This window comes from Macaca mulatta, chromosome 12, assembly GCF_049350105.2.
Source record: "Macaca mulatta isolate MMU2019108-1 chromosome 12, T2T-MMU8v2.0, whole genome shotgun sequence".
Classification (NCBI taxonomy): domain Eukaryota; kingdom Metazoa; phylum Chordata; class Mammalia; order Primates; family Cercopithecidae; genus Macaca; species Macaca mulatta.
The window spans coordinates 77,867,182-77,893,223 of record NC_133417.1 but is presented as its reverse complement, the minus strand read 5'-3'; the positions used below and the strand labels follow the sequence as shown (position 1 = coordinate 77,893,223).

The 26,042-nt window shown below is 41.6% G+C and overlaps 1 protein-coding gene across 5 annotated transcripts in view; it reads right to left on the bottom strand.

Annotated features, from left to right (window-relative positions):
- RAPGEF4 (Rap guanine nucleotide exchange factor 4) overlaps positions 1–26,042 on the bottom strand; it is a 308,971-nt gene that overhangs the window by 57,313 nt on the left and 225,616 nt on the right. For all 5 annotated transcript variants that reach the window (XM_015110377.3, XM_077957208.1, XM_077957209.1 and 2 more), the window contains 5 exons: positions 11,592–11,676; positions 9,677–9,737; positions 6,876–6,952; positions 6,310–6,456; positions 4,243–4,358 (listed from right to left, as the gene is read on the bottom strand). In XM_015110377.3, the coding sequence (XP_014965863.1) occupies positions 4,243–4,358; positions 6,310–6,456; positions 6,876–6,952; positions 9,677–9,737; positions 11,592–11,676 (486 nt within the window). The remainder of the gene's footprint in view (positions 1–4,242; positions 4,359–6,309; positions 6,457–6,875; positions 6,953–9,676; positions 9,738–11,591; positions 11,677–26,042) is intronic.

The window sequence follows — 26,042 nt, the reverse complement described above, 5'->3', positions numbered from 1 at the left end:
TGGTTTCCTTGCCTGTTTGAGACCTTTGAGGTGTGTTGAGATCCCAAGAGTAACTCTAACATATTATTAAATCTCAGGATCTTAACCCACGGCCTGAGGGAGTGATGAGTAAACATTTTAACATATGTGCATGTGAAAACGGTGAGGGAAGCACCCCTGGTATTGAATGAGGTGGCCAGTGCAGTCTACCTGGAAGGCAGCTGTTAGCTAAAACTGTTGTGAGTGCGCGCACAAGACCAAAAGGAAGCTCAACAGTTAAATCTTTGAGGAAACTTGGCTTTGGAGCCTAGAGGAGGAGAGAAGGGGAATAGAGAGAAAAAAAAATAGTCTACTTTCATCTCAAAAGTCTGACCCCTTTCTCAAAATAGATAAGGTAGAAGACAATGGTTTTTCCTCTTGTGGGCAATGAATATTTGAGGAAAGAAGAGGGCATATTTATAAATGACTTTCAATATTGAAATAGAGAATATTGCTCAATTCATCCAGTAATTCCTGAAATATATGATTCTTTGATAGCACTCACCACATGAGCTGGAAAAAGAGTAGCGTCGGACACATTAATCAGGAAACTGGGTTGGAGAGAGCAACATCTGTCAAATGTTTACTATACCCTAGACAGCTAGGTGTGCACTGAATAAGGGCGTCCTGTTTACTCCTGCTAGTTAAATATTATCTTCATTGTGCAGATGGACAGACGGCTCAGGAGGGGGAGGCATCAAGCCTCAGGTCACAGAGTTAGTAAATGGGAGACCTCTGACATGAGCCAGCTGTGTCTGGCTTCAGAGAACAAGCATGAGCTTCGTGGCACTTTTCTGCTTCCACAGCAAGATGCTCCAGATGGAGACCAGGTCTAGCTACCTGGAGCTTTTTCAGAACAGGAAATTCTCCATGTAATTAACAACCTTCCTCTAAAGAGGGCTTGTTCGGTTTGTTTCTGAAAACAAGTTGCATATCAATAGGAGTATATATACATTCCAAAACGTGAAAACCAAATGGGGGGAAAACCAGTCTGTTACTTCGCGTGGCACCGGGCAGCGGCTGCTGGAAAGTTGCAAGCTCTATATCTAGCTGTGTGACTCATACATCAGTTTGTAAAATGTGTCCCCTTGTCAAAACTAATTCTACTAGAAGGTTGGCTTCACATTCTGGTATTCTTTGTTTGGACATCCTTTAGCTAGGGCATTATGGCTGGTCAAAAGTAATAGAGGTCTGAGAGGCAAGCCGGATGCCTGATCACCTCTCTAGAGAGAAAGTGGCCTCTCTAAGCTCTGCCCACCAGGCCAATCGGAGACCCCCAGGATCTTTCTTTTGCTACCAGAGACTTCCTCTCGTGGTACAGTTGCCATGGCCACCTTACCCCAGTTTCTCTTCACAGCTCCACAGAAGGCTATTAGGTGCTGACATTCCCTTAGGGTGGGGGACTCCAAGACGGAGGGGCCAGGAGCTTCTGGCCAGACACAGCCCTCTGGGCTCTTGGAGTTCTGGGTTTGGCTGAAACATCACGTGACGGCTTTGTTTCCCACTGTCCACTGCCAGGCACCTACTGCTTGGCCTCTGTTTAAAATGAGGTCAGGATCACTTAAAGACCACACAGCATGACTCTTTTCAGTTTATTTCATGAAAGAGCGACTCTAGTTCAAGTTAAAAGCAAACTCCAATTGGTTACATTATATAAGCTATGAGGTTTTAAACCTCTGACATAAAATACTTTTCTGCAAATGAGGACACTACAATTTGTTCCTAGAATAGAGAAGGGTGTGGAGAAGGGGACCTGAAAGAGACTGTCTTCCTGCACACAGGATGGAGCTGAGCAATGAGAAAACAGTCTAAGATAAAAGCAACACAGTAACTAAAACAGGAATATGCATTTCAAATTCTTTCTTACTAAACCTGCATAACCACAGAGCAGAAAGACATCCGAAACAGTAAACAACTGAGGGCTCCGTGGAATTTATCCTTCATGGGAAACACTGCCTTATTATTGACATTTTAAATATCACACTCAGAGCTGAGATGCTCAGGTAGAGTCAGGAGGTTTTGAAAGTTAAAAATGTACACATAAACTATTCTGGATTTCTCAGGGAAAAATGAACCAGAAAAATAACATTATTAGCAGCACCAATACGGTAACCCTCTTTGAGCTCAAAAAGGATAATTTCTGAAGAGAGGCCCTACAGCTTCCTAAATTTTAAGTCCATCCATAGACATGGTTGATGCCACATTTTTGAAGTCCAGAATATCAGCCCCCAATTTATTTACATGCCCCCTCCCCTTCAATTCTGGTCTCATTTGGGAAAACTCAACATGGAAAATGACCCCTTGAGAGAGCAGCTTTTCATTCTTCAGGGAAGTTTTGTGTGGTGCATTAATTCGTACTCATTGAATATTTCTTAAATGGCTCATTGTGAACATGCGTAAGTTTATGAATTGTGGAAGAAATTTGGATTGGAATACAGGACACAAATAAGGAGGTATAACGGAAAATCAGATCAGGCCTAAAATAATAAAACATATGGCCTCTCCTTTTGCATCCCTTTTAGTTTGGTTTCATAAGAAACCTGTATTTGGAGAACACCCTAAATGAAAGACATTGTAACAAGCAAATGCTTTTGATCATTCCCCGATGACATGAAGAAGTGAAGCAAGGGGACCCCCAGGGAACCTCTTGATCAGATGTTTCTGGGTTAAGAAGAATTCTCAAGGCTTGCCTTTTCAGTAAGCATCTGAAGCATTAGTTTAAAATGCAGATAAAACACTAGTTATTTAAGGGAACCAAAGAAAATCACTAGAAGCAGTCTCAACCTTCACATAAAAAAAAAAAATGTTTTCATTCTCATCCTCCTTAGTGGACTGGAAAGACAACTGTTAAAAACATTTGGGCAAGAACAATTCCAAGAACAGATAGTAGTAAACAGCAAGTAATAACAAAATTTCTATGGTAATTTTTAGTTTTGTAAGTGAAAGGTACGTTTTTTACATAGTCCTTTTCATGTCAGTTCCTTCGATATGGAGTGGTTTGCAATATTTACTAAGCAGTGTTGAGTATGTAGTCTTATCTACTATATTTTGCTATAGTAAGCTGGCAGGTGGAAGGGGGATAGGCGTGTGAAAACTGGTCAAGCTGGACTTGAATTCAAGCTCTGCCATTATAAGCTTTGAAACCATGGGCAAGTAACTTGTGGCTCTGAGCCTAAATTTCTCCATCTTTTAAAAGGTGTTGTAAGATAAGAATTCTATAAAATCTGCAAAATATACTCTGGCTATTTAATAATATTATCTTTTTTCCTGCCCTCTTTGCAAATATGTTGATTCAATCAAATGAAAATGTCTGGGCCTTTTAGTCTAAACAATAAAAATTAATAATTTATGGTGAATGTCTTGATAAGGGAAACACCTCGCTTATTTGGCAAACAAAGGAAAATTACTTGAGATGCATTCTCCTTCAACATATTATTGAGTAACATTTCTTTCGCTACAGAATTGCTGTTTTTATTACACTAAGATTGAAAATTAATCTCCGTTTTAAAAACTAGATTCTGTAATTTTCTGTAATTTCTTAGAGCCACATTTTCTATTCTCTGTCTTACCACTCAAATGTTGGTACATTTGATGCAGTCTTATGTAGTAAGTTGCAGCAAAAGCTGGAACTGAACATCGATATACTGAAAAAGACTCAAGTTAAACAGGACATCTGAGAAATGTGAAGCTAATGGCCTTTTGACATTAGCAGGAATAAGTATGAATGAGGCCAAATGGATGCTTCTGGGCTGCAATCAATAGACTGTTTTATATTTGAAGTCTGGGTATCCATCAAAGACGCTCATTCTGGTAACAAGAGGAAAACACTTCACGCGAAATCCTGCATACGAAATTCAAATACCAAAAGTTCTCATCACCCAGGGGCCTTCGTATCCTTTGAGCTGCCTGGCATTGCTATTCCCATTGTTCTCTCACACGCCTTCTGTTCCACAGCTATTACAGTTGAACACTGTATACAAAGAGTGGTTTTTAGAGTAAAGGAATATTCTCTCCCGAATTACTCTAGGCAGCACCCGGCTCAATGCTGTGCCAGAAATGGATACATTATACTCCACAAGATGTGTGATTAGTCAATAGAGAGGAAAAAAGTCACATACACTGCCATCTTCCACAAAAAAGGAGAACATGCTATTGTAGAAATGATGATACCATGTGAAAAGGTTAATCATAGTCTGGCAATTACAGTGTTGGATGCAAACATACTTTTGCTGAGGCTGTGAGTTTCCTTGATTAGAAGCTCTGTTCCCTGCTGGGACCTTCTCCAGCACCAAGACATCTTGGTCATGTTCTTTAAGTCTGACTGTATTCGCCTCCACGTCCTGCAAATACAAATTACACCACATACAGATGCTGCCGCTTACTCAGACAATGAAAAAAATTTCAAATGCTTCAGAAACTCATTTGGTGCTTGTCATGCTAATTGTTGCGTCTACAAATTAAGTCATTTTCAAAGTCAAGGGCTGGAACGGTCAGAGAGAGGACCAGATGAGGTTTGAGGCATGTGTTTTTAAGACTGCTTTTACCCCAGCTTCAGAAAAACAGCAGAATAAAGCATAGTGTGGTTATGCTCTGAGAAACCTTTGGGAGAAAGAAATAGAGCAGGAAGGTGGGGAGCAAAGGCATTTATTAGTTATAAAAATATGTGGTAAATAGCAAGCAGCTTCAGCAAAGTTCTTTTTCTTCTAAGTGTATTTAGTTTCCTTAGGAGTGGGGCACCTCTTCTCTCTAATCAAAAGACTATTTTGTTTTCTTTTCTTTTTTTAAGAAAAATACATTTGAAATGTGTTAAAAACTCTTTTCGGTTATTTTAAGTGATTTACCATTGATTAAATTACATCAGTGATAATGGTCCTAATCTGATTCTTTCGAAGAATGTTTTGGCTGAATGTAAACTCCTTGTTTGTAAACTTGAAGGAGTTAGTACAGCTTACCTTTAAATTTCAATATCATTGTAAATAGTTAGTTTAAAAATTTTAACATGCTTTTCCTCAACATTTGGCTCCCATTTAAAAAGAGATCAGATAAGAACCAACTCAAATTCCATCTGGTATTTTTTTAATATGTCATTCAAGGGTATACATTTTAGCCTTTTTTTTTTTTTTGCGCATTAAGACTATGCATTCCTAAGAGAAACTTAGTTGTTAGAAATTTTGCCACCAAAGGCAAATGCTTAAGGCCATGTAGGGATTGATGTCCAGACACAAGGACAGGAGCATGACGTTGTAAATCATCATTAAGTAATGGGAATACACCCCAAAGCACAAAAGCTACATTTAGGACTTCAGGAGAGACTAGAGATGCTAAGGCTGCAAGAGGGATAGAAGGGACCCTGCTCTGTGGGTCAGCAGTGAAAGAAAGAGGGCAGTGTGACCCGAGAAAGAACAACCTCCCAAGTGAATTCAAGCTAAGGTGGGAAGGACCACAGGCCACCTGAGAAGCCAGGGGTAGTGGGACATCGTCACCATCCCTAAAAGTCCATGATCAGGCCTCTACCAGCCAAAGCTGGGTCATCCCTCCCATGGGCAAGGGACCGCATGCTGGGGAGAGACCAGAGACTATTTTTCTAAACATCACCCACACTCACAAATTCCTTAATAAGCTTAGAGTGGGCTCATCTGCAGAATCAACTTTTAAGTGCAATTGCACAGTTCCTTCTACCACCCCTGTTATTCACTTGCCTGCCAATTCCTTTAGTTTGTAACAATCCTTGATAGAGCCCCTGAAAATGAAAATGCTCGGTTGGAGTAACCATGATGGATGTTAATTCCCAGTAAAATGGAATCACTCAATAAATCAAGAGAATGTATGATGATATGAGATAGGCTCAGATTTGGGAGGAGAAAGAGGTGGAAACCAGGAAGGTCTAGGAAAGAGAAAAACAAGGAGCAGAGGGAGCTGCCACTGTGTTGGAGAGTGGGATGGGAAGGATGCAAAGAAGGATGCCCAAGATGTCAGAGAGAAACTTCTCAGACTGACATTTTGCCAAGGCAATTCCTATTTATTGTCAATTCTCATGGACCAGTGCAGGGATGCATAGAGGGACTGGGTCCAGCATAGCATCCTGCATTTGCAGTTTTACTGGAATATAACCTCTGGATCCCAGAATGCATACCAACACATTAAATATAACCAGGTTTGTAACAAAGGCCTTTTGTGCCTAGAGCACTCATTCATCACAGGACTACTCAGTTAAGACTATGCTCAAAGCTTTGCTTATTTAGTTAAAGAAAAAATGGGATGTCTCTCGGCCACACTTTGCTTTGGACTCACCCTCAGGATCCGGTTGAAATCCTCCTTGTCTACTCTTAAGAAATGGCAATTATCTTCTCGTAAGACGATAGAGGCAGCTCGTGGGGCATCATTCACTAGTGCTAACTTGCCGAAGTCATCTCCTTCATGCAGGGTGCAGACCACACCCTGGAGAGAGTAGAGCACACAGATGAAGAGGATCCCAGAAACAGAGCAAACACAAACACCCACCACCTCCTGCCACAAGACCCCGGCCCATAAAACACTGTAGATAAACGGGCTGTACCTAGGAATGCCAAAGGGGATTACATAATTAAATTATGATGTTCACTTTTCTTTCATTGAGTAATATGGTCTGTGGCTTAAATGTACATACTATAATCCGGTAGGAGAAAAACCCCAGAAAGTACAATACTACTTTAAGTATAATAACTGAGATAATTTATGATTAAAGATGCAATAATGTCTTTTCTACATCTAGGAACAATGTTGTTGCATATTTAATTGTGGCACTACATTGCTAATACTTAGAGCCACACTAGTAAATGGAGCGTAATAAAGTTTCAAAAAGAAAAAGATATATATACCTTGCCATAAATGACTACATTCACTGATCCTTTTAGAATAATGTACCAGGAGGTACCTTCTTCCCCCTGGTTAAACACTAGACACAAAAAGATGAAAAGACTTATGATAAGAATAGAAGCACATCAATATAAATTACAGCTTATCAAATCATCACTTTAAGTCCCCAGAATAACGCATACGTAAAAAACGAGAAACATCACTGGCAAATACTAACTTGTTCAGGTGGCATATTATCTCCTTTTCTATAGAACATAAAAGAAAGAGAAACACTGCATTCCTTGCTATGCCCCAAAAGATAGGTTTTTAGTAGATATCAATTTATCAGCAATCCGTTTCTTAAAGCCATACACACTTCTCCCACAATTCATTAAAACTTACCCCATAGAAAAATGGTTCTAAAAAGTAATCTGACAAGTAATGCGACACTTAAAAACATGCAAATCAGCACTACATATTGTTTACAGATACATACCTACACACACTTGTCCCTTGGTATCCATGGGGAATTGGTGCCAGGACCTCCCAAGGATATCAAAATCCACAGATGCTCAAGTCCCTGATACAAAGTGGTGCATTTGCATATAATCTACACACAGCCTCTTGTATACTTTAAGTCATTTCTAGATTACTTATAATACCTAATACTATGTAAATGCTATGTAAATAGTTGTTATACTGTATTATTTAGGGAATGATAACAAGAAAAATGTCTGTACATGTTCAGTAGAGACACAACCATCCACTTTCTTTTTTTGGAATATTTTTGATCTTCAGTGGGTTGAATTCATAAATGTGGAACACACAGATGCAGAGGACTGCCTGTATTTTTTTAAAAAATGGTTGGAATGATCATCACTACATTCAGAGTAGGAGTTACCTTGGGGTAGGAAGATGAGAATGGGATAAATGAGGGTACAAAGGGTCTTCAAGTGTAGTTGTACAATTATTTTTTATTTTTTATTTTTTGAGACAGGGTCTTGTTCTGTCACCCAGGCTGGAGTGCAGTGGTGTGATCATGGCTCACTGCAGCCTTGACCTCCCGGGCTTAAGAGATCCTTCCACCTCAGCCTCCTGAGTAGCTGGGACTGTAGGGGTGCACCAATCTACCTGGCTAATTTTTACAGACAGGGTTTTGCCATGTTGCCCAGGCTGGTCTCGAACTCCTGGGCTCAAGCAATCCACCTGCCTCGGCCTCCCAAAGTGTTGGGATTACAGGCATGAGCCACTGCACCCAGCATGTATATTTAATTCTTTAGAAAATATGAAAAAAGGCCAGGTGCAGTGGCTTATGCCTGTAATCCAGCACTTTGGGAGGCCACAGCGGGCAGATCACTTGAACTCAGGAATTTGAGACCAGACTGGCCAACGAGGTGAAACCCCACCTCTACTAAAAACACACACACAAAAAAATTAGCTGGGCATGGTGGCACACGCCTGTAATCCCAGCTACTTGGGAGGCTGAGGCAGGAGAATTGCTTGAACCTGGGAGGTGGAGGTTGCAGTGAGGGGAGGTGGAGGTTGCGCCACTGCACTCCAGCCTGGGTGACAGAGCAAGACTCTGTCTCAAAAACAAAAAAGAAAAGAAAAGAAAAGAAAATATGAAAAAAATGGCATAATGTTAGTATCTGACAAAGATTAAGAACGTATTTGTAATATTCTCTATTTTTTGTTTAAAATAACTATTTCATAATAAAATGAAAGCAATTAGCAAGTTTGAATGAAATGAATACAAGAAAATAAAAAAGAATAGTAAGTCAATAGCAACCATTAAGATAAAAATATTAAAGTAAGCCTTTAACATTTGAAGAAGTTACATTCTTACTGAAATAGATATCAATGTCAGAAATACCACTTTTGATGACTGAAAGTAAAAGAACCACATTTACAATTCATGTTTCCTGCTTATTTGACTCATATAATGTAGCCTGAAGAAAGAGCAAGATTTTCCAAACTATGTCTCTAATGAGTTAACAGGTGTCCATGCAAAAAGTGTTCTACATGTCATTAGGCTCAGGAAGTATCGGTTTAAACATGGTGATAATTTCTCCTTATTGCAGAACTTCTGAGAACACATTAGCATGCTACTGTATCCTGTGACTCTGCAAGAGAGATTGGAGAGGCACTTCCTGACCTTAGTAGATCACTAACCCCCTTTTTTTCTTGAGCCAGATTTTTGTAGGAATAGTAAGGAATGCCAGCTTATATAATATTGTTCACATCTATTCACACCAAATTTCCTTTTCTTGCTTCCAAATATGATCACAGAACTAAACTACAACTTGGATTTTGGTGAGATACTATATATTAACACTGTATACATATTTGAAGCAAAGAAATTCTCTCCAGTTTGGAGCCTAAAGTGGAAGTGAGAGAAGAAAAAGGAAGTAGGATGGGTTTAAATATCATTCTAACTAGCAACCTCAAGAGATCTATTAGTTCTTCTAAAGCTATGAACGGAATGAGGTCACTGGGAAAGGTACTGCCTCAGGCCCTTCCTGAAGGGCAGTGACTTCATTCCACCCTCTAAACACTGTGGTGAGTCAGGAGGGTAGTGAGCCAGCGAGACTCAGCCTGGCACCCACAATACTTGCTGGTACTAGAAAACCACGATCCTTCAGAATAATCGGCATGGGCTGGAAATAATCACAGGTCCAGAAAAACGAAAGTGCCACAGGACACCCTGCCACGTCACCAAGTCAGACCCGGGGCCAAGAAGTGAAGCGTTAGCAGCCTGGCTTCCCGTGGCATGTACTCGAAGGGTGCTGGCCAGGCGCGAGGTTCCAGTACAGTTTTCACTTACACACGGTCCCTCCTTTGGCATGAGACTCAAAAATGAGAACACCTGCTAACTCTCGTTTCACCTAGAAGAAAAAGAGAAGAAACATGCAAAGGTCACATTTCCAGGTCTGGGTGGAAACGGGTTGTGCTCTTTCTAGGGGCACAATGCAAACTGCCCCGGGGCTCCCCATGCAGTCATCTCTCACCTCGCCTGGGGCTGCTGCTCTCATCTAAAGTCACTTCCATTCAATTTGCTGCTAGGTAGGTTTTTAAAGCTCGTAGCTCTTTTTATAGAATAGCTTATAGCTAATTCGTACCAGGCAACCCCCTTAGAGACTGTTTCAAACATGGTCCCACCTGCATTAACTAGCCAACTTGCCTGCCTGTCTTTGGCTGTAGGGGAGAAGGGGAGACCATATACAACATCATATGATTCTGTTGCTACTAGTGACTCTTGCTTGCATTACATATAATACATCATGTCAAACATGTTGGAAAATTCTGTCTTAAAGTTGCATAATAAAGCCTAAATGAATGAACACATTTATATTCTTAGTTAAAATTCCAAAGTATTCCTAGCTAGCTAAAATTCACATTAAAAAAAAAATTCCAAATTATAGTCCCAAATCATGGCCCTATCTTTCTAAGAACCCAAGAACTTGAGATTTTTCTATGCCTGGGTACCTGGGGTTTGAAGTAGAAGACAAGACTACCCACAATCCTCTCAATTCCACTGTGACCAGGGAAGTTGGATGAGGGGCATGCTGGGTCCCTGGAGCACAGGTAGGGAAAGGGGTCCTTCCTTACTTCCCTCTACATCGCGAGCTCATGGAGCCTCAGCTGTCTGCACTGTGTATATGAGGGCTTCCCAGGTGAGGCTCCCAGGCACTACATCTATGCCCTGTGGAGAGAGTAAGGATGGCAAGGGCAGTGGTAGGTAGGAGGGAGGCTGGGCCAGACCACTCCCCTGGGTAGTCCACATAGGTGAGCAAGTCTCCAGACCCTCAGTGGTGCTGGGGGTGGGAGGCATGTGAAGGAGGTTTGTCTAGTTGAAGGGGAGAGGGGATTTGAAGCCCTCTTGCTTACAGCTATGGCAAATGCCTCACTGCTCTCAACAGAGACCTGAACTTATCCCCAACAGCAGGGACCGGCAGGTACTGCTACTGTGAGGTAGCAGAACATCACTTTTAGTGAGCTAGAAATGAAAACAAACTAGGCATCTAGATATCTCTTAGGGACCTCAGTACATACTCTGAAAGTTGAAACCACTTCATTCTTCTTGACTTATTAGCGTGTAGGACATGTATGTTTCCTACAAATCATATTCTTATGGGAGGAGGTGTTTCTATCCCTATTCAGTGGCAAAAATTTCTGTCTCCTAAATACTCTAATCAGGTAAAAGTTCAGAGTCAGATACAGCCACTGGGTCATTTTTTATGAGTGGGTAGTGTTATTTTGACTAATATATCTGAGCTGATGCTCTCTTGAACTTTCTGCTTCCATTCTCAAGAAGGCAGCAAACCCTGGCGGAGTTGGCCCCATAAGCCAAGACAGGTCATCTAGATTTCCCTCTGTCCGCCCTCTGGCTGCATATCATGGCAGGATTCAGAGTCCCTCCCAGGCCTGGCTCTCTTATCTGAGTGTGCAGGTTAGAAATTCACATTCACAGGGAGGAAGCACATGTTCCAACCCTACTCACATCAGGCTGCTCTGGGGTTTAGGGCACAGGGGCAACTACCAATAATGAGACAACACTTGATTCCCTTTCAGTGATTGTTCTTGGCTGTAACTTCCTCAGCATCTCATAAGAGTAGAGGTGATTTATGAGGTGAAAATCAGACATTCTTTCCCCCTACAACACCGTAATACTCTCCTCTGTCCTAACAGTGCATTTATTGCGAAGTGCTCCAACCATGCTAAACTAATAGACAACTTACTGTGGTAGAAAGATGGGATAAGGCTTTAATATGAAGAAGCTCCTCATAGATAATCTCCAGGTCATCCACAGTCCTCTGGCCAGGTCTACAAAGATTAAAAAAAAAAAAAAAAAAAAGAAAATACGGAAAAAGGGCATCACTAGGGCTTCAAATATGGAAACGGATCCAGGCATCAGTAACATGCTCAGGGATTTCTTCTGCATAAACAGATATTGGCGGAGGGAGAGGCTGCACCAGTATAACCCCTAAAGGGATTTTTGAAATGAATGTGTTCCTTGATGAAAGGATATGGGAGAAAGCCAAAGTCCACAGGATCCCTTCTCCTCTGATCTCAGAGGAAAGAGCACCTCCACTCACACGGTAGTCAGCCAACTCACCTCTCACTTTGTAGATGATTGAGCTAAAAAACTGCTTTACATATCACCTTAATCAGAAATGGCAAAACTTGTCTTTTACCACCACTAGAAACAATTGGTGTAATCAACTTGACAACTGATCTAAATTCCTTGAGATCCTGTGTGCTATCTGAGCTTAGCAGAATAATAATGCCGCTGTCACTATTATTTGGGGTTATATAATGTGTTTTTTCCGAAGGACTCAAACATAGGATGTATGCAGACTCAATGTTTTCTTTTCTAGCCCTGAGGAGGTAAGGGCATGAGATGAAGAGAAGGCAAATGGTAGCATCTGGGATTAGTAAGAGAAGGCAAGAAGGGAGGTATATGTCCACATTCCCAAACTCTGTTACAAAAACCACCACTGTCCATGAGACGTTAATCAGTTATGTAAAACATTTTTATTCTAAAATTTATTATAAAACTAGTATCCAATAACATGCATTTAAGGACCTCAGTATATAATCTGTGAAAATTGAAACCACTTCCTTCTTCTTGAATTATTAGAATGTAGGACATGTGTGGGGTCTGGGGGTGTTGTAGACATTTTTGGCATTGGAAGACTGGCATTGGAAGATCAGGAATAGATTCCTAATCATTTTTTGTATCTATAATTATTTTGAAATCATTCATAGCATTTAGTTATATTAATGGGTAGGAGATACAACTGGTCAGTAACTTGAATTTTTTTTTGCTTTCTGCAAAATAAAGAATCCTAACTAATATGTTTGCGAAACTTGAAAACAAACTAATGGGTTATTAATTCTGAGAGTTCTAGGGAGTCAACTGAGAGACAATCTATATATTGATGGATAGGCAGTGTTTACTCTCAACTAATTGCTGCAGTTATGAATGTTATCTATTACATAATCATCGGTCTATTTTGTGCATTTTGTCCTAACATTTTAACAATTTATGATATTATTCAATATTACTGTAACTACTACTAATTAAACATTAAACCCTTGATGAGCTACTGATGATGTACCATCACGACATTATCATTTGTAAGGTGTTCTTTGGTCAAATAAATTTGAGGAGTATTGGTATACTGAACACAGCACTGGATCTAGGGTCTGAAAATCAAGTATAAAATCAGTGCAACCACTCACGAGCCATGTGACATCAAAGTCTTAGCCTCATATGAAAAGTGGGGACAATATCTTTCTGAGAGAGATGGGAGAGCTAACAGAAGCAGCAACCATAGAGGTGTCTACATATTTATTTGTGTAAGTGAAGAAAACCCAGCAAAGTGATATTCAAAACTCAGACCTTTGCAGAAGCAGTTAAACAAACTTACAAATAAAGTATGACATTTGGTCCACTAGAGTACATCTGAAACTTAGTTGATTATTAGATAAGTACTCTTAGTAATCAAAACTGAATTATGAATATTCTAAAATAGTTAATTGGATTAAATGATTTTGCAACCATATTCTAACATGGGGAAGATAACAGATTTAGTGGAGTCTAATTGGAGGAAGAAAATTCTGCATACTTTGCATGACACCTTCCCAAGGACAGCCTTAACATGAACAAAAGAATATTGTAATGTTCTCTTCCAGAATCAACAGGGACTATCTTCCTAATCCTGACTGTATAAAGACAGATACTAAATCCATGACCTGGGAGATGCTAGCCAGGTTCACCTCCTGCTAAGGGTCACCACTGAGGGACACAACTGCACACCAATCTCGTGCTCGTGGTGGAATCCAGAAAGTATGGGACCCATAAAAACACTGAAGAAAAGCTGTGGCCACAGGGGCTCCAAAGGAGCCAGGCCTTCTCTGCCAGAGGCCTCATCTACTACTTGACTTGGACATGGGGATTTTGAAACTGGGAACCTTGGGGATTTAAAAGTCAATCGAGTCACCTTCATCCATCTACTACTATAGAGGCAGCTAATGCGAAAGTCTCAAGGTAGGCATAATAGGATTATGGATCTTCAGCACAAGGAGCAGCCCTGCTGTTCTTGCTACTTGACATCAGTGGCAAATAACACGGAACCCTCCTAGAAGCTTGGCTAAAAGAGAAAGCGGTCACCAAGTCTCATTCGCACCTCCATGGGGTGGGCTGTTACGGTGAGAGGAGAAAAGCTCAGCTGGGAAAAGAAAGGCTTAGAATTCTGCTCTAAAATCTGGACATATTCAAAGTTGTAATTTTGGGAGCAGATCTCTATGAGGTTAGGAAAAGTGTTTATATAATATAAACATGAGATCTGTATTACTTAACTTCTATGGATTTCTTTTTTAAAAATGCTGTCCTGCCTGGGTGTGCTGGAACATACCTGTAGTCCCAGCACCGAGGCAGGAGGATCACTTCAGGTCAGTTTGAGACCAGCCTGGGCAACAGAGTGAGACCCCACCCCTACCCACACATACATAATGATGCCTGTTGGATCTACAAATCTCACATATTAATAATACTGCATCTGAGATTTGAAACAGGATGAAGAACTGTCAGACCCTCAATAAAAATTTGACATCATGGTTCAAGGCTGACCTTTTAGCCATGATATCTAGTCTTAGGACCTGCACAAACTGTAGAAGAAGAGAGGTAAAGATGAACCATGCTCACTTTAACCGCTGCCCTCCACCACTGAGCATGCCTGAAGCTCTCGCATCTCCCCACACTCCTCCCGCTTGGATCCCTTTATGCTTTACTGAACATTTCTTCTCAATGTCTTTTTGGTTTGTTGTTCTTTTGTCCATCCCTTGTATTGTGTTCAGTCCCCAAGGCTTTGTTCTACCTTCTCTCCCTAGGAAAAACCCTCAATTTCCATCTAGATAATGACAAGACCTAAATCTTGTTCTCCAAACAGCCCTCCTTCCTGAGTTCCAAGGGCTTCCTGGCCATCTCTTCCTAGATAACTCACAAGGACCAGCAGCTTAATCTATCTAGAAGTGCTCCCTCTTCATCACACAAGGCTCCTGGAAACCAGATCTTAACTTCCTTCTCCAGACTCATCTATCTCCCCTCTCTTCACATCTTCCCTGATAGCTACACTCTCTCTCCAGCTATCCCAGGCATCTCTCCATTTCTCGAACACACTAAGCTTATTCATGCCTGCAGGACTATTTGCATGCTCCTCTCTTTGCTTAAAATGCTTTTGTTCTGCCTCCAGCCCAGCTCAGTGTCATCTTTCCTAAGTGAAACTGGCTCTCTAACCTGTGTTGCCCAGGCTGGAGTGCAGTAGCATGATCTTGGCTCACTGCAAGCTCTGCCACCCAGGTTTAAGGATTCTCCTGCCTCAGCCTCCTGAGTAGCTGGGAGTACAGGCACATGCCACCACGTCTGGCTAATTTTTGTATTTTTTGGTAGAGACGGAGTTTTACCATGTTGGCCAGGCTAGTCTCTCAACTTCTGACCTCAGGTGATCCACCCACCTCAGCTTCCCAAAGTGCTGGGATTACAGGCATCAGCCGCCATGCTAGGCCACTCTCTAACATTTACTCCTCCGTGGCACGTGGTCTTACTGCTGTGGTAATTACAACATACTGTCATGAACGTTATTTGCTTAAATATCCATACTCTAGACTGTTCTCAAGAGAAGCAGTATCTGGCAGTGCAAAGGTACTAGATTGGAAGCAGAAACTGAATTTGAGATCTAAATTTGAGATCTAAATCATGAACTTCCTAGTTGCCCAACTGATCTGATGACTGGTTTCTGCATCTGTAAAATGGGACTAATACATGGGATTGTCATAAAGGTCAAATGAGGTAACGACAGACATGAAGCTTTGTATACACTGAAAATATAGTACAAATGTAGGGTGGTCTTGTTATCAGGGTGGGTGTTTAATATGGCTCATCGGATGAGTGAACACATGAGTTCTCACGATTCATGCTGAATTTAGGGTCTGCTCAAGGGAGACGGCAGTGGTGCTGTGGAGCAGTTTTTTGGTGGCCTGAGGGAGATGTGTCCTTATGCTTTGTTGTCCTTCCCACTGAGGTTAAGTAAGGCAAGGCATCCATGGCACAACTCGCTTTTGATACAGGGCACATTTATTTCATGGCAAGCAGTTAATTATTAATTAACTACAATTATTAATAGAGGGAGGAGATGTGAAAATGATAGGCCTCACCTCTTACTCCAAATTCTGTAAAATAATAAAAAAGGTCTATTTTTTCTTAGGATTATAGATTTACTCATCTGTCTGTAAAAAACAAATTCCCATCTTAGACCAGCTAAAGGTACTCAGTACCTATGTTGAGATCAGCGGGGCTTTAAACAGAAGTACCATTCAAGACCAAAAAGCAGCACCTTGCTAATCTCTTCATTTTAGCCAGATTTTTGTCTGCCATGCTAAAGGTGTGGCAGAAAAGATATTTTAACATGCAAAATGACATTGGAAAACAAATGAGCAACACCACCACCACAAACGATGAACTATCAGCAGACCAGAAAGTTTGAGGAATCCTTGGATAATAGAGAGCAAATGAGAAAAGAATGTCTGAGAAACAAGACTGGAAGCAGCCGCAGCTCAACCCTCACGGAAGAAAACCATCACAGGAGTAACATAGCATCACTGATGAGACAGCTGTGCGTCAATCAGCCCAGAGGGCAGGAGAGGGTGGTGTCAGAGGGGTTGATCAAAGGGCCCCACAACTTGGTCAGGCCCCTACCCTCCCACGCCCATCACACTCAGTAGTGGACAGGGGCAGATTTACTGCCAGGCAAGACCTTGAGACCTGCTCTGTAATACAAATGCCCCAGGAGGACTGAGGGTGAGCACTGGAGCCTGGGAGAAGCAGAACAGAGGGTGTGAAAACCCCAGGCTCTTCCAGGTGACGCAGTAGGAGAAGGAGGCAGCTCTCCCAGGAAGAGCGGGGAAGGGCTCTGTTCCCAGGAAATCCTTGCTATTTTGGCAGCTCGTGAGAGGGAAGGGGATGGTGTGAGCCTGCCTGCTCCCCAGGTACCTCTCCCAAAGTGAAGCCTGCCAGGAAACCTGCCTCCTTGCAGGGCTGGCCTCCAGCACTTCCAGGGGAAGCTCTGTGGGGGTGCGACCACCTCCTCTGCACAGAAGCCCACATGGGCAGCCTGCTTTACCTCCTGGTCTTTCATTCATCAATAACCCACGCAGAGAAAGAGAGGCTTCCATGGGGACTCCCTGGATGCCTCAGGGAGGTCCACGGCAGCTGTTCGAGACTAGAGGGAACGAAGCCTAAACACAGTTTAGTTTTTGAATCCTAAACAACATTCAAGCTGCAAAGAAAAAAAGAGAAACACGACAAGAACAAAACCCCAACCCTGTGGTCTGAGGTGGTCACAATAATCACAGGGCAAGCGACTATCATTTGGCAATCCACCCAGGCAGCGAAGAACTTTTTGGTCCTGTTTACAGCCAATGTTTTAATGAGGTGAGAGGAGTCAGGACTGCCAGGTGTGAAGAGACTTACTTTAAAAAATGAGTACATTCACAGCTAGCAAGGCAACAAAAGCACTCGTGAGAGATTTGCTGTGAGCCAGGACACTGTCCCTCAGGGGCCTCAACATGTCATTAGGATTGAAAGTTGAGGTGAGTCCCAGGGAGGAGGCCAGGTGGAGCAAAAGTCAGTCTGGTCAACCTGTGCCCACCAAAGTGCATCAAAATGGAGCCCCCTCCCACCCTAGGGGAGTCTCAGTGTTCGCGGCGGCAGTAACAGAAACCAGCCCAGCCTCTCGGAGGCCGCCAGCTCGGAGCTGCTGTGCCATCTAGTGTCTCAGAAAAGGCTCACCTCTCTACTCTCACATCAGACAAAGGTTCTCCCCCGATCCACCCCACCCCTCAAAGAGCACCCGATCACATCTAAAACTGAGCGCTCCCCACCACAATCACGGAACAAAGTCGCATTTTAAAAGCGGGTTTCTCTTGGCACACTGGCATTAAGCACCTTTCCTGCTTTGGTCTTTACGGGGGTGACAGGGGAAAAAAATGGAGAAGAGATCCTGCAAATCAGCCCCCAGACTGTTCAAACAGTAATGAAAGGGTCCCAAGGACTGAAGGCAATTTGGCTTTCAAGAGTAAAGGGAACACTTGCCCGAGCAGGAGGAGAGAACTCCCATGCACCTTCATAAGAGTAACCTACAAGGCTGGGGAAGTGAATTGACTCTCTGGCTGCTCTGAGTGGCAGCCGGTGAATGTACCTGGTCTTTACTTGTCCTTCTCCAGATGTCACAGGGAGAGATATTAGGCATCCCTGCTTCTTTACAAATCTGCGTGGTGCCACATTGATGTGGATTTGTCGGATCCCGCTGTGGAAAGGCCTAGTTTCTGCAGGGGATGCATTCTGGCAGCAATGTCTAGTTACAGACAAGATAATAAATGGGGATGGATAGGGAAGCAGTTTATACATTAAAGGATGGGAGGGCTCAGGTGATATTGGAAGCTGCTGGTAAATACGGTCTTATCAAGGAATTTATCAAGGTCAGAGACAGAGCTCCTCAGTTATTGGAACGTGGATAAAATGAGGGATTCATCCAGCCACCAAGCAGCACATTGGCATGGCCCATGGTAAAACATGCAGGTAAGAAAGCAAATAACCCAGTCCTCTAGGCCTGTCGCCTGGCAGACCTTGGTACAAGGGGAAAAGCACCCGGAGAAATCAATGTCATAAGTATCTACATAAGCCATGGTCAAGCTTCGAGGTTTTTTTTTAAAAAATGCTCTTTTGTGTGTGTGTGCAGTGGGGGTACTTTATTTTTGATGCAACGCTTCATCTCAATCCACCTGAATCTCTGACTTTTAAGTCCTTTCTCAAGCTTGGACCACTTTCCAACACTGCTAAGATCTGCTTAAGGTCTCACTTCTTCCACCTCCCTTAAAGGAAAGTTTAGTGCAGTTTTGCACTTCCTTTGTCTAGCAAAACCAGCAAAGCATGTTTTTTCTTTGCCTCACCTCTCAGGACCCCTGCTTCTTAAGTGTCAATGAGACATTCCAGGAACCTGGTGACTGCACATTTAAAGTGTCCTACCCAGCTCCGATTGCTCAGCTCCCTGCCATGCCACCACCCCCACACCTTATCTTTAACCCCACAAAGGACATTTTAAGTTCCTTTTCTAGTCCTAATAGCAGAGCTTGTGTACACAGGGATCCTTTCCTGCTTTGTGAAGTTAGAAATGAATACAGTCTACAACTATAATAACGAGCAAAAGCTTTATGAATATTTGTGAGAAATGAAGTCATCACTGTCAGGGCATGGGGTAAGGGTTCCATAATTCATGGCTTCTGAGGGCTAAGTGTATTTAGGACAATGTGGTTTGATCATGTTTAGAAACTGAATATGCCCAACATTCTTCCAGCAAAAGTGTTTACTACAAGGATACTCAAGGAGTTTAACATTAAACCTTTTAAAAGGTACAAGTACAAATATTTTCCTTTAAAACACCTAAGCAGCAAGTTGAGAAGAACAAATAAATTTGGATGGAGTCAGTATAACCGCTTGCCTCTGAGGATGAAATATACATGTGAGATGGAAAATGCAAATGTTTTTTGAGGTGTTATATGAATGCATTGTTACTTTTTCCTTGCAAAATGTCAATTCTTAATTAATCAGGGACATAGATTATCCATATTTTGTAGATATTTCACTGCTTGTTCAGTAAATTCACTAGTGAGGACACACTTGAGGCAACCTAGTAGAGAGGAAATAATATTGTCAATGAAAGAAAAAAGGAAGAAATAAAATTGGACTGGGAGTAAGATGTGGATCAGTTCCTAGTTCAGCCACATATACTGCTGTGTGATGTTGAGAAAGGCACTTGGTATTGACTAAGTTCAATTTCTTTGTCAGGACATAGTGGATTATCATGAGCCATACTTAATTCAGGGAGCTTTTTAGTGATTCAAAGAGCGGAGGGATGTGAGATCACTATATAAACTATATAGTGGTATTCAAATATTAGTGATTAAGTTTTGCTTGTGGTTCTGGCTAGAGGGTTACTGTGGAGTAAGTTGACTCTTTCCAGAGCTGTGGGTTTTCAGTGTTTTTTATGTGATCTTTAGACTAAATTTTCCAGCAACTCTTCAAAGGAGCTGTGAAGAGAGGCAGATTAATTATAAGTTGGGTGCCAGATTTGGCAAATAAAAATATTGCACGAAATATACTTATATCAGAACATTGTTATTCACTGAAATTCCAATTTAACCGGGCATCCTGTATTTAACCTGGCGACCCTAATCATATGGCAATTAAAACTATAAAGCACTTCATTTCTGTGCAATCAGTTTGACAATGGATTTGAAAACTTTAGACCCATATGGCCCATTGGATTCTGCTCCTGACAATACACAATAAAACTCAGGACATAAGATAAAAATAAAAGAATTATAGGTTCTAGCAGCATGTAACTCTCTCAGGAAAGAATAATCTTCATCATCATCTTAACCCATTATGGATTAATAGCACGCCTGGAAATCTGCCATGCTAGAGGACTTTTTTCAACAGTAGATGGTGCACTCCATTCTGGTCTATATGGTAATAATTTAATGAAATTAGATTAGTCTATAATCATTATTTTTTTTTTTGAGACAGAGTCTCGCTCTGTTTCCGAGGCTTGAGAGCAGTGACATGATCACAGCTCACTGCAGCCTCCACTTTCCAGGCTCAGGTGATTCTCCCACCTCAGCCTCCTGAGAGCTGTGATTACAGGCATGCACCATTACACCTGGCTGATTTTTGTATTTTTTGTAGAGATGGGGTTTCATCATGTTGCCCAGGCTGGTCTTGAACTCCTGGGTTCAAGCGATCTGGGTGCCTCAGCCTCCCAAAGTGTTAGTATTATAGGTGTGAGTCACAATTCTTACAAGTCACACCCAGCCTTGTAAGAATTATTTTAAATTGAATGTCCATGACACCTTTCCTTTCCAGTGCTCAAAGCATAAACCCATGAGTCCATTCTGAAGCCCCTTTGAACCATGGCAGGTGGTAGAGCACAGTAAAGAGCACAGGCTCAAGAGTCAGGCAGACCTGAGTCGAAGCCTGAGTCTAGTGCTTTGTGGATAACCAAAGGCAAGTGACTCAGCCTAAGCCTGTTTCCTTGTCCATAAAATGGGAGTAATATTAAGTAACTACCTCAGAGTGTTGTTGAAGGAATTAAGTAATTGTTTAGCACGGTGTCTAGCACACATATGCCCAATAAATGGTGGCTATAATTAAATTCAGTTGGCACTTGTGTTTTCATTTCCAATCTATTGTGAAGTAGGGAGAGGGCAAGCAGGTATTATTGAACTCCTTTTATACCTTAAGAGACTTGTAATCTGAAGATGTTAGATGAGATAATGGTAAACTGGTAAGAATAGAACCCAGAGCTCTTGTGCTCAGTAGCATTTTCACTTTATTTACAAGACTGTTGGGTCAAATGCATGTATCTCAAAGGCTATCATTTCAAACTACAACAAATACAATCTCATAAAACTCAGTATCTGGCTTTCTGTCTTTAGTTGGCCCCTCCAGTCTACTCTCTGGAGATAGCAGAGAAATCAACCTACTACAAATCTGATCACACCACAACTCCCTCTAAAACTCTTCAGTGGTGCCCCAAATGACTATAAAATATCCAACATACACAGAGGGCATGGCAGATGCCCCCACTGACCTCAGCCTAACTCTCCAGCCGTATCTCCTAGTGCTCCTGCCCGGTCACTCCCTCAGTGTGAAACAATTTACAGTCCCCTGCGCGAACTTTCCCAGCATCTTTCTGCCCCACCTGTGCCCCTGTCCGGCTAGGAGCTCTTCCTTTGTTCTGGGAAGAACAGTATTAAAATATTATTTTTTTGCTGCTCTTAAGAAGAAAGGTGCTGAGACCAGTGGCTCATGCCTATAATCCCAGCACTTTGAGAGGCTAAGGTGGGAGGATCGCTTGAATCTGGGAGTTCAAGACCAGCCTAGGCAATATAGTGAAACCTTGTCTCTACAAAAAACTAAAAAATTAGCCAGGCATGGTGGCATGCGCCTATAGTCCCAGCTACTTGGGAGGCTGAGATGGGAGGACCACTTGAGCTCAGGAGGTAGAGATTGCAGTGAACTGAGATCACCCTACTGCACTCCAGCCTGGGTGACAGAGTGAGACCTGTCTCAAAAAAAAAAAAAAAAAGAAAAATAGAAGGGGCTTGAGAAACAACCTAAACATCCAACGATCACAAACTGAATGCATTAAAGAACCATTCAGAGAATACACTATTTAAAAGCTCCATCCTTAAAGGATATTTAACTTTAAGAGAGAATGCTAGGATATGTTATTAAGTGTAAAAAGTTAGGAATTAAAAAATAACCAGTGGGATAGGCACTAAAATGTTACCAGTAATGAACTGAGACGTGATTGCTGGTGTTATTTCTTCTTTTTCAACTCTTGTCAGTGGTTTCCAAATTTTCTCCAATAAAGAGATCGACTTTAACAATAAAAAGTCATTAAAACCTTGAGGCAATCTTATAATAAACCCTAAACTGTAGATGAGCCACTAAGTTCATCCTCCCCTCTCCTGAATCTGAATCAGAAAGGTAGCAATCCAATGGTTGGTTTCTGGCCGTGTGGATATGAGGAATAAGAATAAATTGCTTTTACGGGGAGAGGCAGAGAAATGACCCACTTAATGCAATCATTTATTCAGGTAAATTCTACAAGCTTTCACTGGTGACGCTGAAATCTTTCAAGCAATGACCAAGGCGAAGGTCGCCATGCAGTGAAGGAAGGATTCACAGTGACTGTCTTACTTCAGAAGCCTAGGTTCTCTCGGTCGTGCTTTTCTTCTCATCTGATTAGCATTTGAGATGAACTTCGTAACGGTGGACATTCTCTTGACACATCCGAGCAGAAATCAAAACCCTAACCACACCAATTTTAGGCTTGCTAATCTGGAATCCCCTGAAGAAACAAATCCCTCTATAATTACCAGGATTTTAAATTCCACACCCTGGAAAAGAGTTTAGACAAGTAAAGATCCTACTGAAACAGGCACTGCTAATTAAGACACAATACATAGGCTCTCACGCGCCCTCTAGAGCAAGTGTGTGGAATGGAATAGCAGCGGGGTAGTCTCCACCCAGCCTCTGCAGGACAGCCTTGCATTAGGGCAGGCAGCCAATTAAGGGATAAACAATACCCTCCCCCACTACGGTATTTTGCCTTTATGTCATTTAATCCACCTTAAATTGTTGCCTTTCAACTTTACGCCCTATAGCATATGTTTGATATGAAGCCAATGTATCTCACGTTTCCATATTTCTTAACGCCTTAGCAGAGTATGGGCAGTAAAAAAACAAACAAACAAACAAACAAAACCCATTTCCAGGACCTTTGAACATGCTCTCAGTTTTCAGGAGCAAGGTGCTCAGATGGTCTCTTCAAGACAACAATGATACTGGCAATTCTTGACTAACTAAGCCTGTTTTCTCTCTGTTAAAGTAAAATTAAGTAGTAGCTCCAAAGATTATTAGCAGATCAAAAAAAAAAAAAAAAAAAAAAAAAGAAGCGGGGGGTATGTGTGTACGTGCATGTAGAGCTGGAATGTCTGTCTCCTAAAATTAGATTCCTTACTTTTCACTTTCCCATCTCTGGGAGCTCTTATTCCAGCAGAAAGAGTCAAAAGAAGAAACTGCCAGCCCAATTCCAATGTTTACAAAGTTTCAAAAAACCTGGGGAGATGAGAAAAATCCCAAGGGCACCTGAAATATTAATTTATCACATAAAATAAACAAACTCATGTTTCTGTGTTTCTGACCCAGTTGGAAGATTCCTCAACTTCCAAAATTTCTCTTAATGTTACGCATACACACACACACACACACACACACACACACACACCACACACACACACACATTTCTCTCTGCTCGGGCCCAAATGACTTATCTCTTTCTCAACTTACGTAGGCTTCTAGGCTGTTATGCTTTTTCAGAACTACAGACCTAAATTTTGATTTGGGAAATAGTATCTACTTAATCGCCCTCCCACCTTTAGGCTGGTCTCTGATAGACCATCCTGAACATTGGAGCCTATATCTCACTTTAATTGGAAGGAGTGGTTTGAAGGCTTCTACAGCAGAGCATCCTGTCTCCTTGAAGCCTCTTTTTTAACTACAGTTGGCCTCAAGTTTACAATACTCTGCTTACGTAGTCACTCCAGATCCTTTTACGCATGTTTCCCTAACCAAAGTACCTGCTCAAAGAAAGCCAAAATGCACATTTCTACTGGGAAGAGTCCCCATTGTATCTACTTGCTATAGGGCAACCTCTTGTTTTTAGATTTATAAACAAAGCAAAATCAAAACAGTAAGCTCTGAGAGCTCATTCTGTGTTTGATGGCCCTGTCTGGGAGCTACAACAACAGCACCGTCAAACTGTCATCTTCTGTAGTGCTTGCCCCCAAATGCCATCCAGGTCTGCACCTGCGAAACCAGGACAGGCATTGTGAGTCACTCTGTCTGCCACCACATAAAAAGCTAATTTCACATGCAGAATGTATGTGTTTTTTTTTTTTTTCAATACCAATAGCAACAAGAGTGTGCCAAAAAATTTCCCCTGAAGCTCTATTCTGTTTTTTAAACTACAGAACATTCTTTCATAGTTTGACAGTTAAAATGCTGCAGTTAATGTAATAAACAGAGAATTTTTCTAAGTAGCCTGTCAAAACAAGTGACACTTTTTTTTTTGCTAGCAAGTCTCCGATTCAGAACAATAGGAAGTACCTTTCAAAGCAACATCTTCATTATACAATCAAATTCTCAAAGTAATCTTCTCATCAAAGAATATTGTGTTATTTCTTTCCCAGTAATTATCAGAGTTCTGCAACCTCTCTGGCAGTGGTGACTATTATAAAATGCAGCTGTGCTAAGTTTAAAAGTCAGGAGGTCCTGCCCTGGTCAGTATGAAGCCAATGCATCTCATGCCTCCACATTTCTTAATGACTTAGCATTTTCGGCAGTAAAAAGTCAACATTTCCAGGACCTCTGAACATGCCCTTTGTTTCCAGGAGCGAAGTGCTCATTTGGTCCCTTCAAGGACAGTAGTGATACTGGCAATTCTTGATCAACTACGCTTGTTTTCTTTCCACTTAAATAAAGTAGTAGCTCCAAAGATTATTAGCAGATCAAAAAAAAAGTGTCTGTGTGTGTATACGTACACGTAGAGTTGGAGTATCTGTCTCCTAAAATTAGATTCCTTATTTTTCACTTTCCCATCTCTCGGGAGCTGTTATTCTGGCAGAAAGAAAACTGAAGAGTTCCAGAAGTGCCAGCCCAATTCCAATGTTTGCAAAGTTTCGAAAAACCTAAGAAGATGGGAAAATCCCAGGGCCACCCAAAATCATGTATCTCGGAATATTTGTAAAACCTATACTTTAACAACTAGCGATAGAATGGAAGAGTATCAGCTTTGGAATGTAATATTCTATGAAGAATCTGGGCTGCCAGGGATCATGCAATTCAATGGTGTATGGAAAACAAAAGGAAGCACAAGCAGCAACTCCCATTTCTCCCAAGGTGACTCATGAAAACAAGCTTGTGAAGAAGGGTAAATCAAACAATTAGCATGAATGTTCCTAGCATACAGCAGGCACTCAATTGATGATTGTTGGATCTTAATCTAATTTGGGAATTCCTCTCCCATAGAATTATAAATTCCCCAAAGGCAGGAGCCATTTTATTACTTTTTTCTTTTGATCTCTTTGGTAGATGCTCAAAAACATTTGTCAATCAGATGGCATTTCTGCCTCCCTCGGAGCAAGTAAGAGCTGAGGGAACATTAGCTGGGACTGTGTATTCACACTTCCATTCATTCATTCACTCACTCAGCAAAGGTTTACTGATGGCTTACGTGGTGTAATGCACAGAGCTAGGGATATGGCCTTACTAACTTCCACACCAGGTTAAACCCTCCTTTACATTAGGCTGTCCTAACACACACTACATCTTCCTCTGTAGCATGTGATGCAGCTGTGATTAAATGATTGCTTGCATAAGTAGTTGCTTAAGGTTTATCCTATGCGCTAGATAGAAAACTCCAAGGAGGAAAAGGCTTCTTGTTCAATGCTTACCTTAATGCCTTAGCACCTAATATAGTGTCTAGAACAATGTAGGTGCT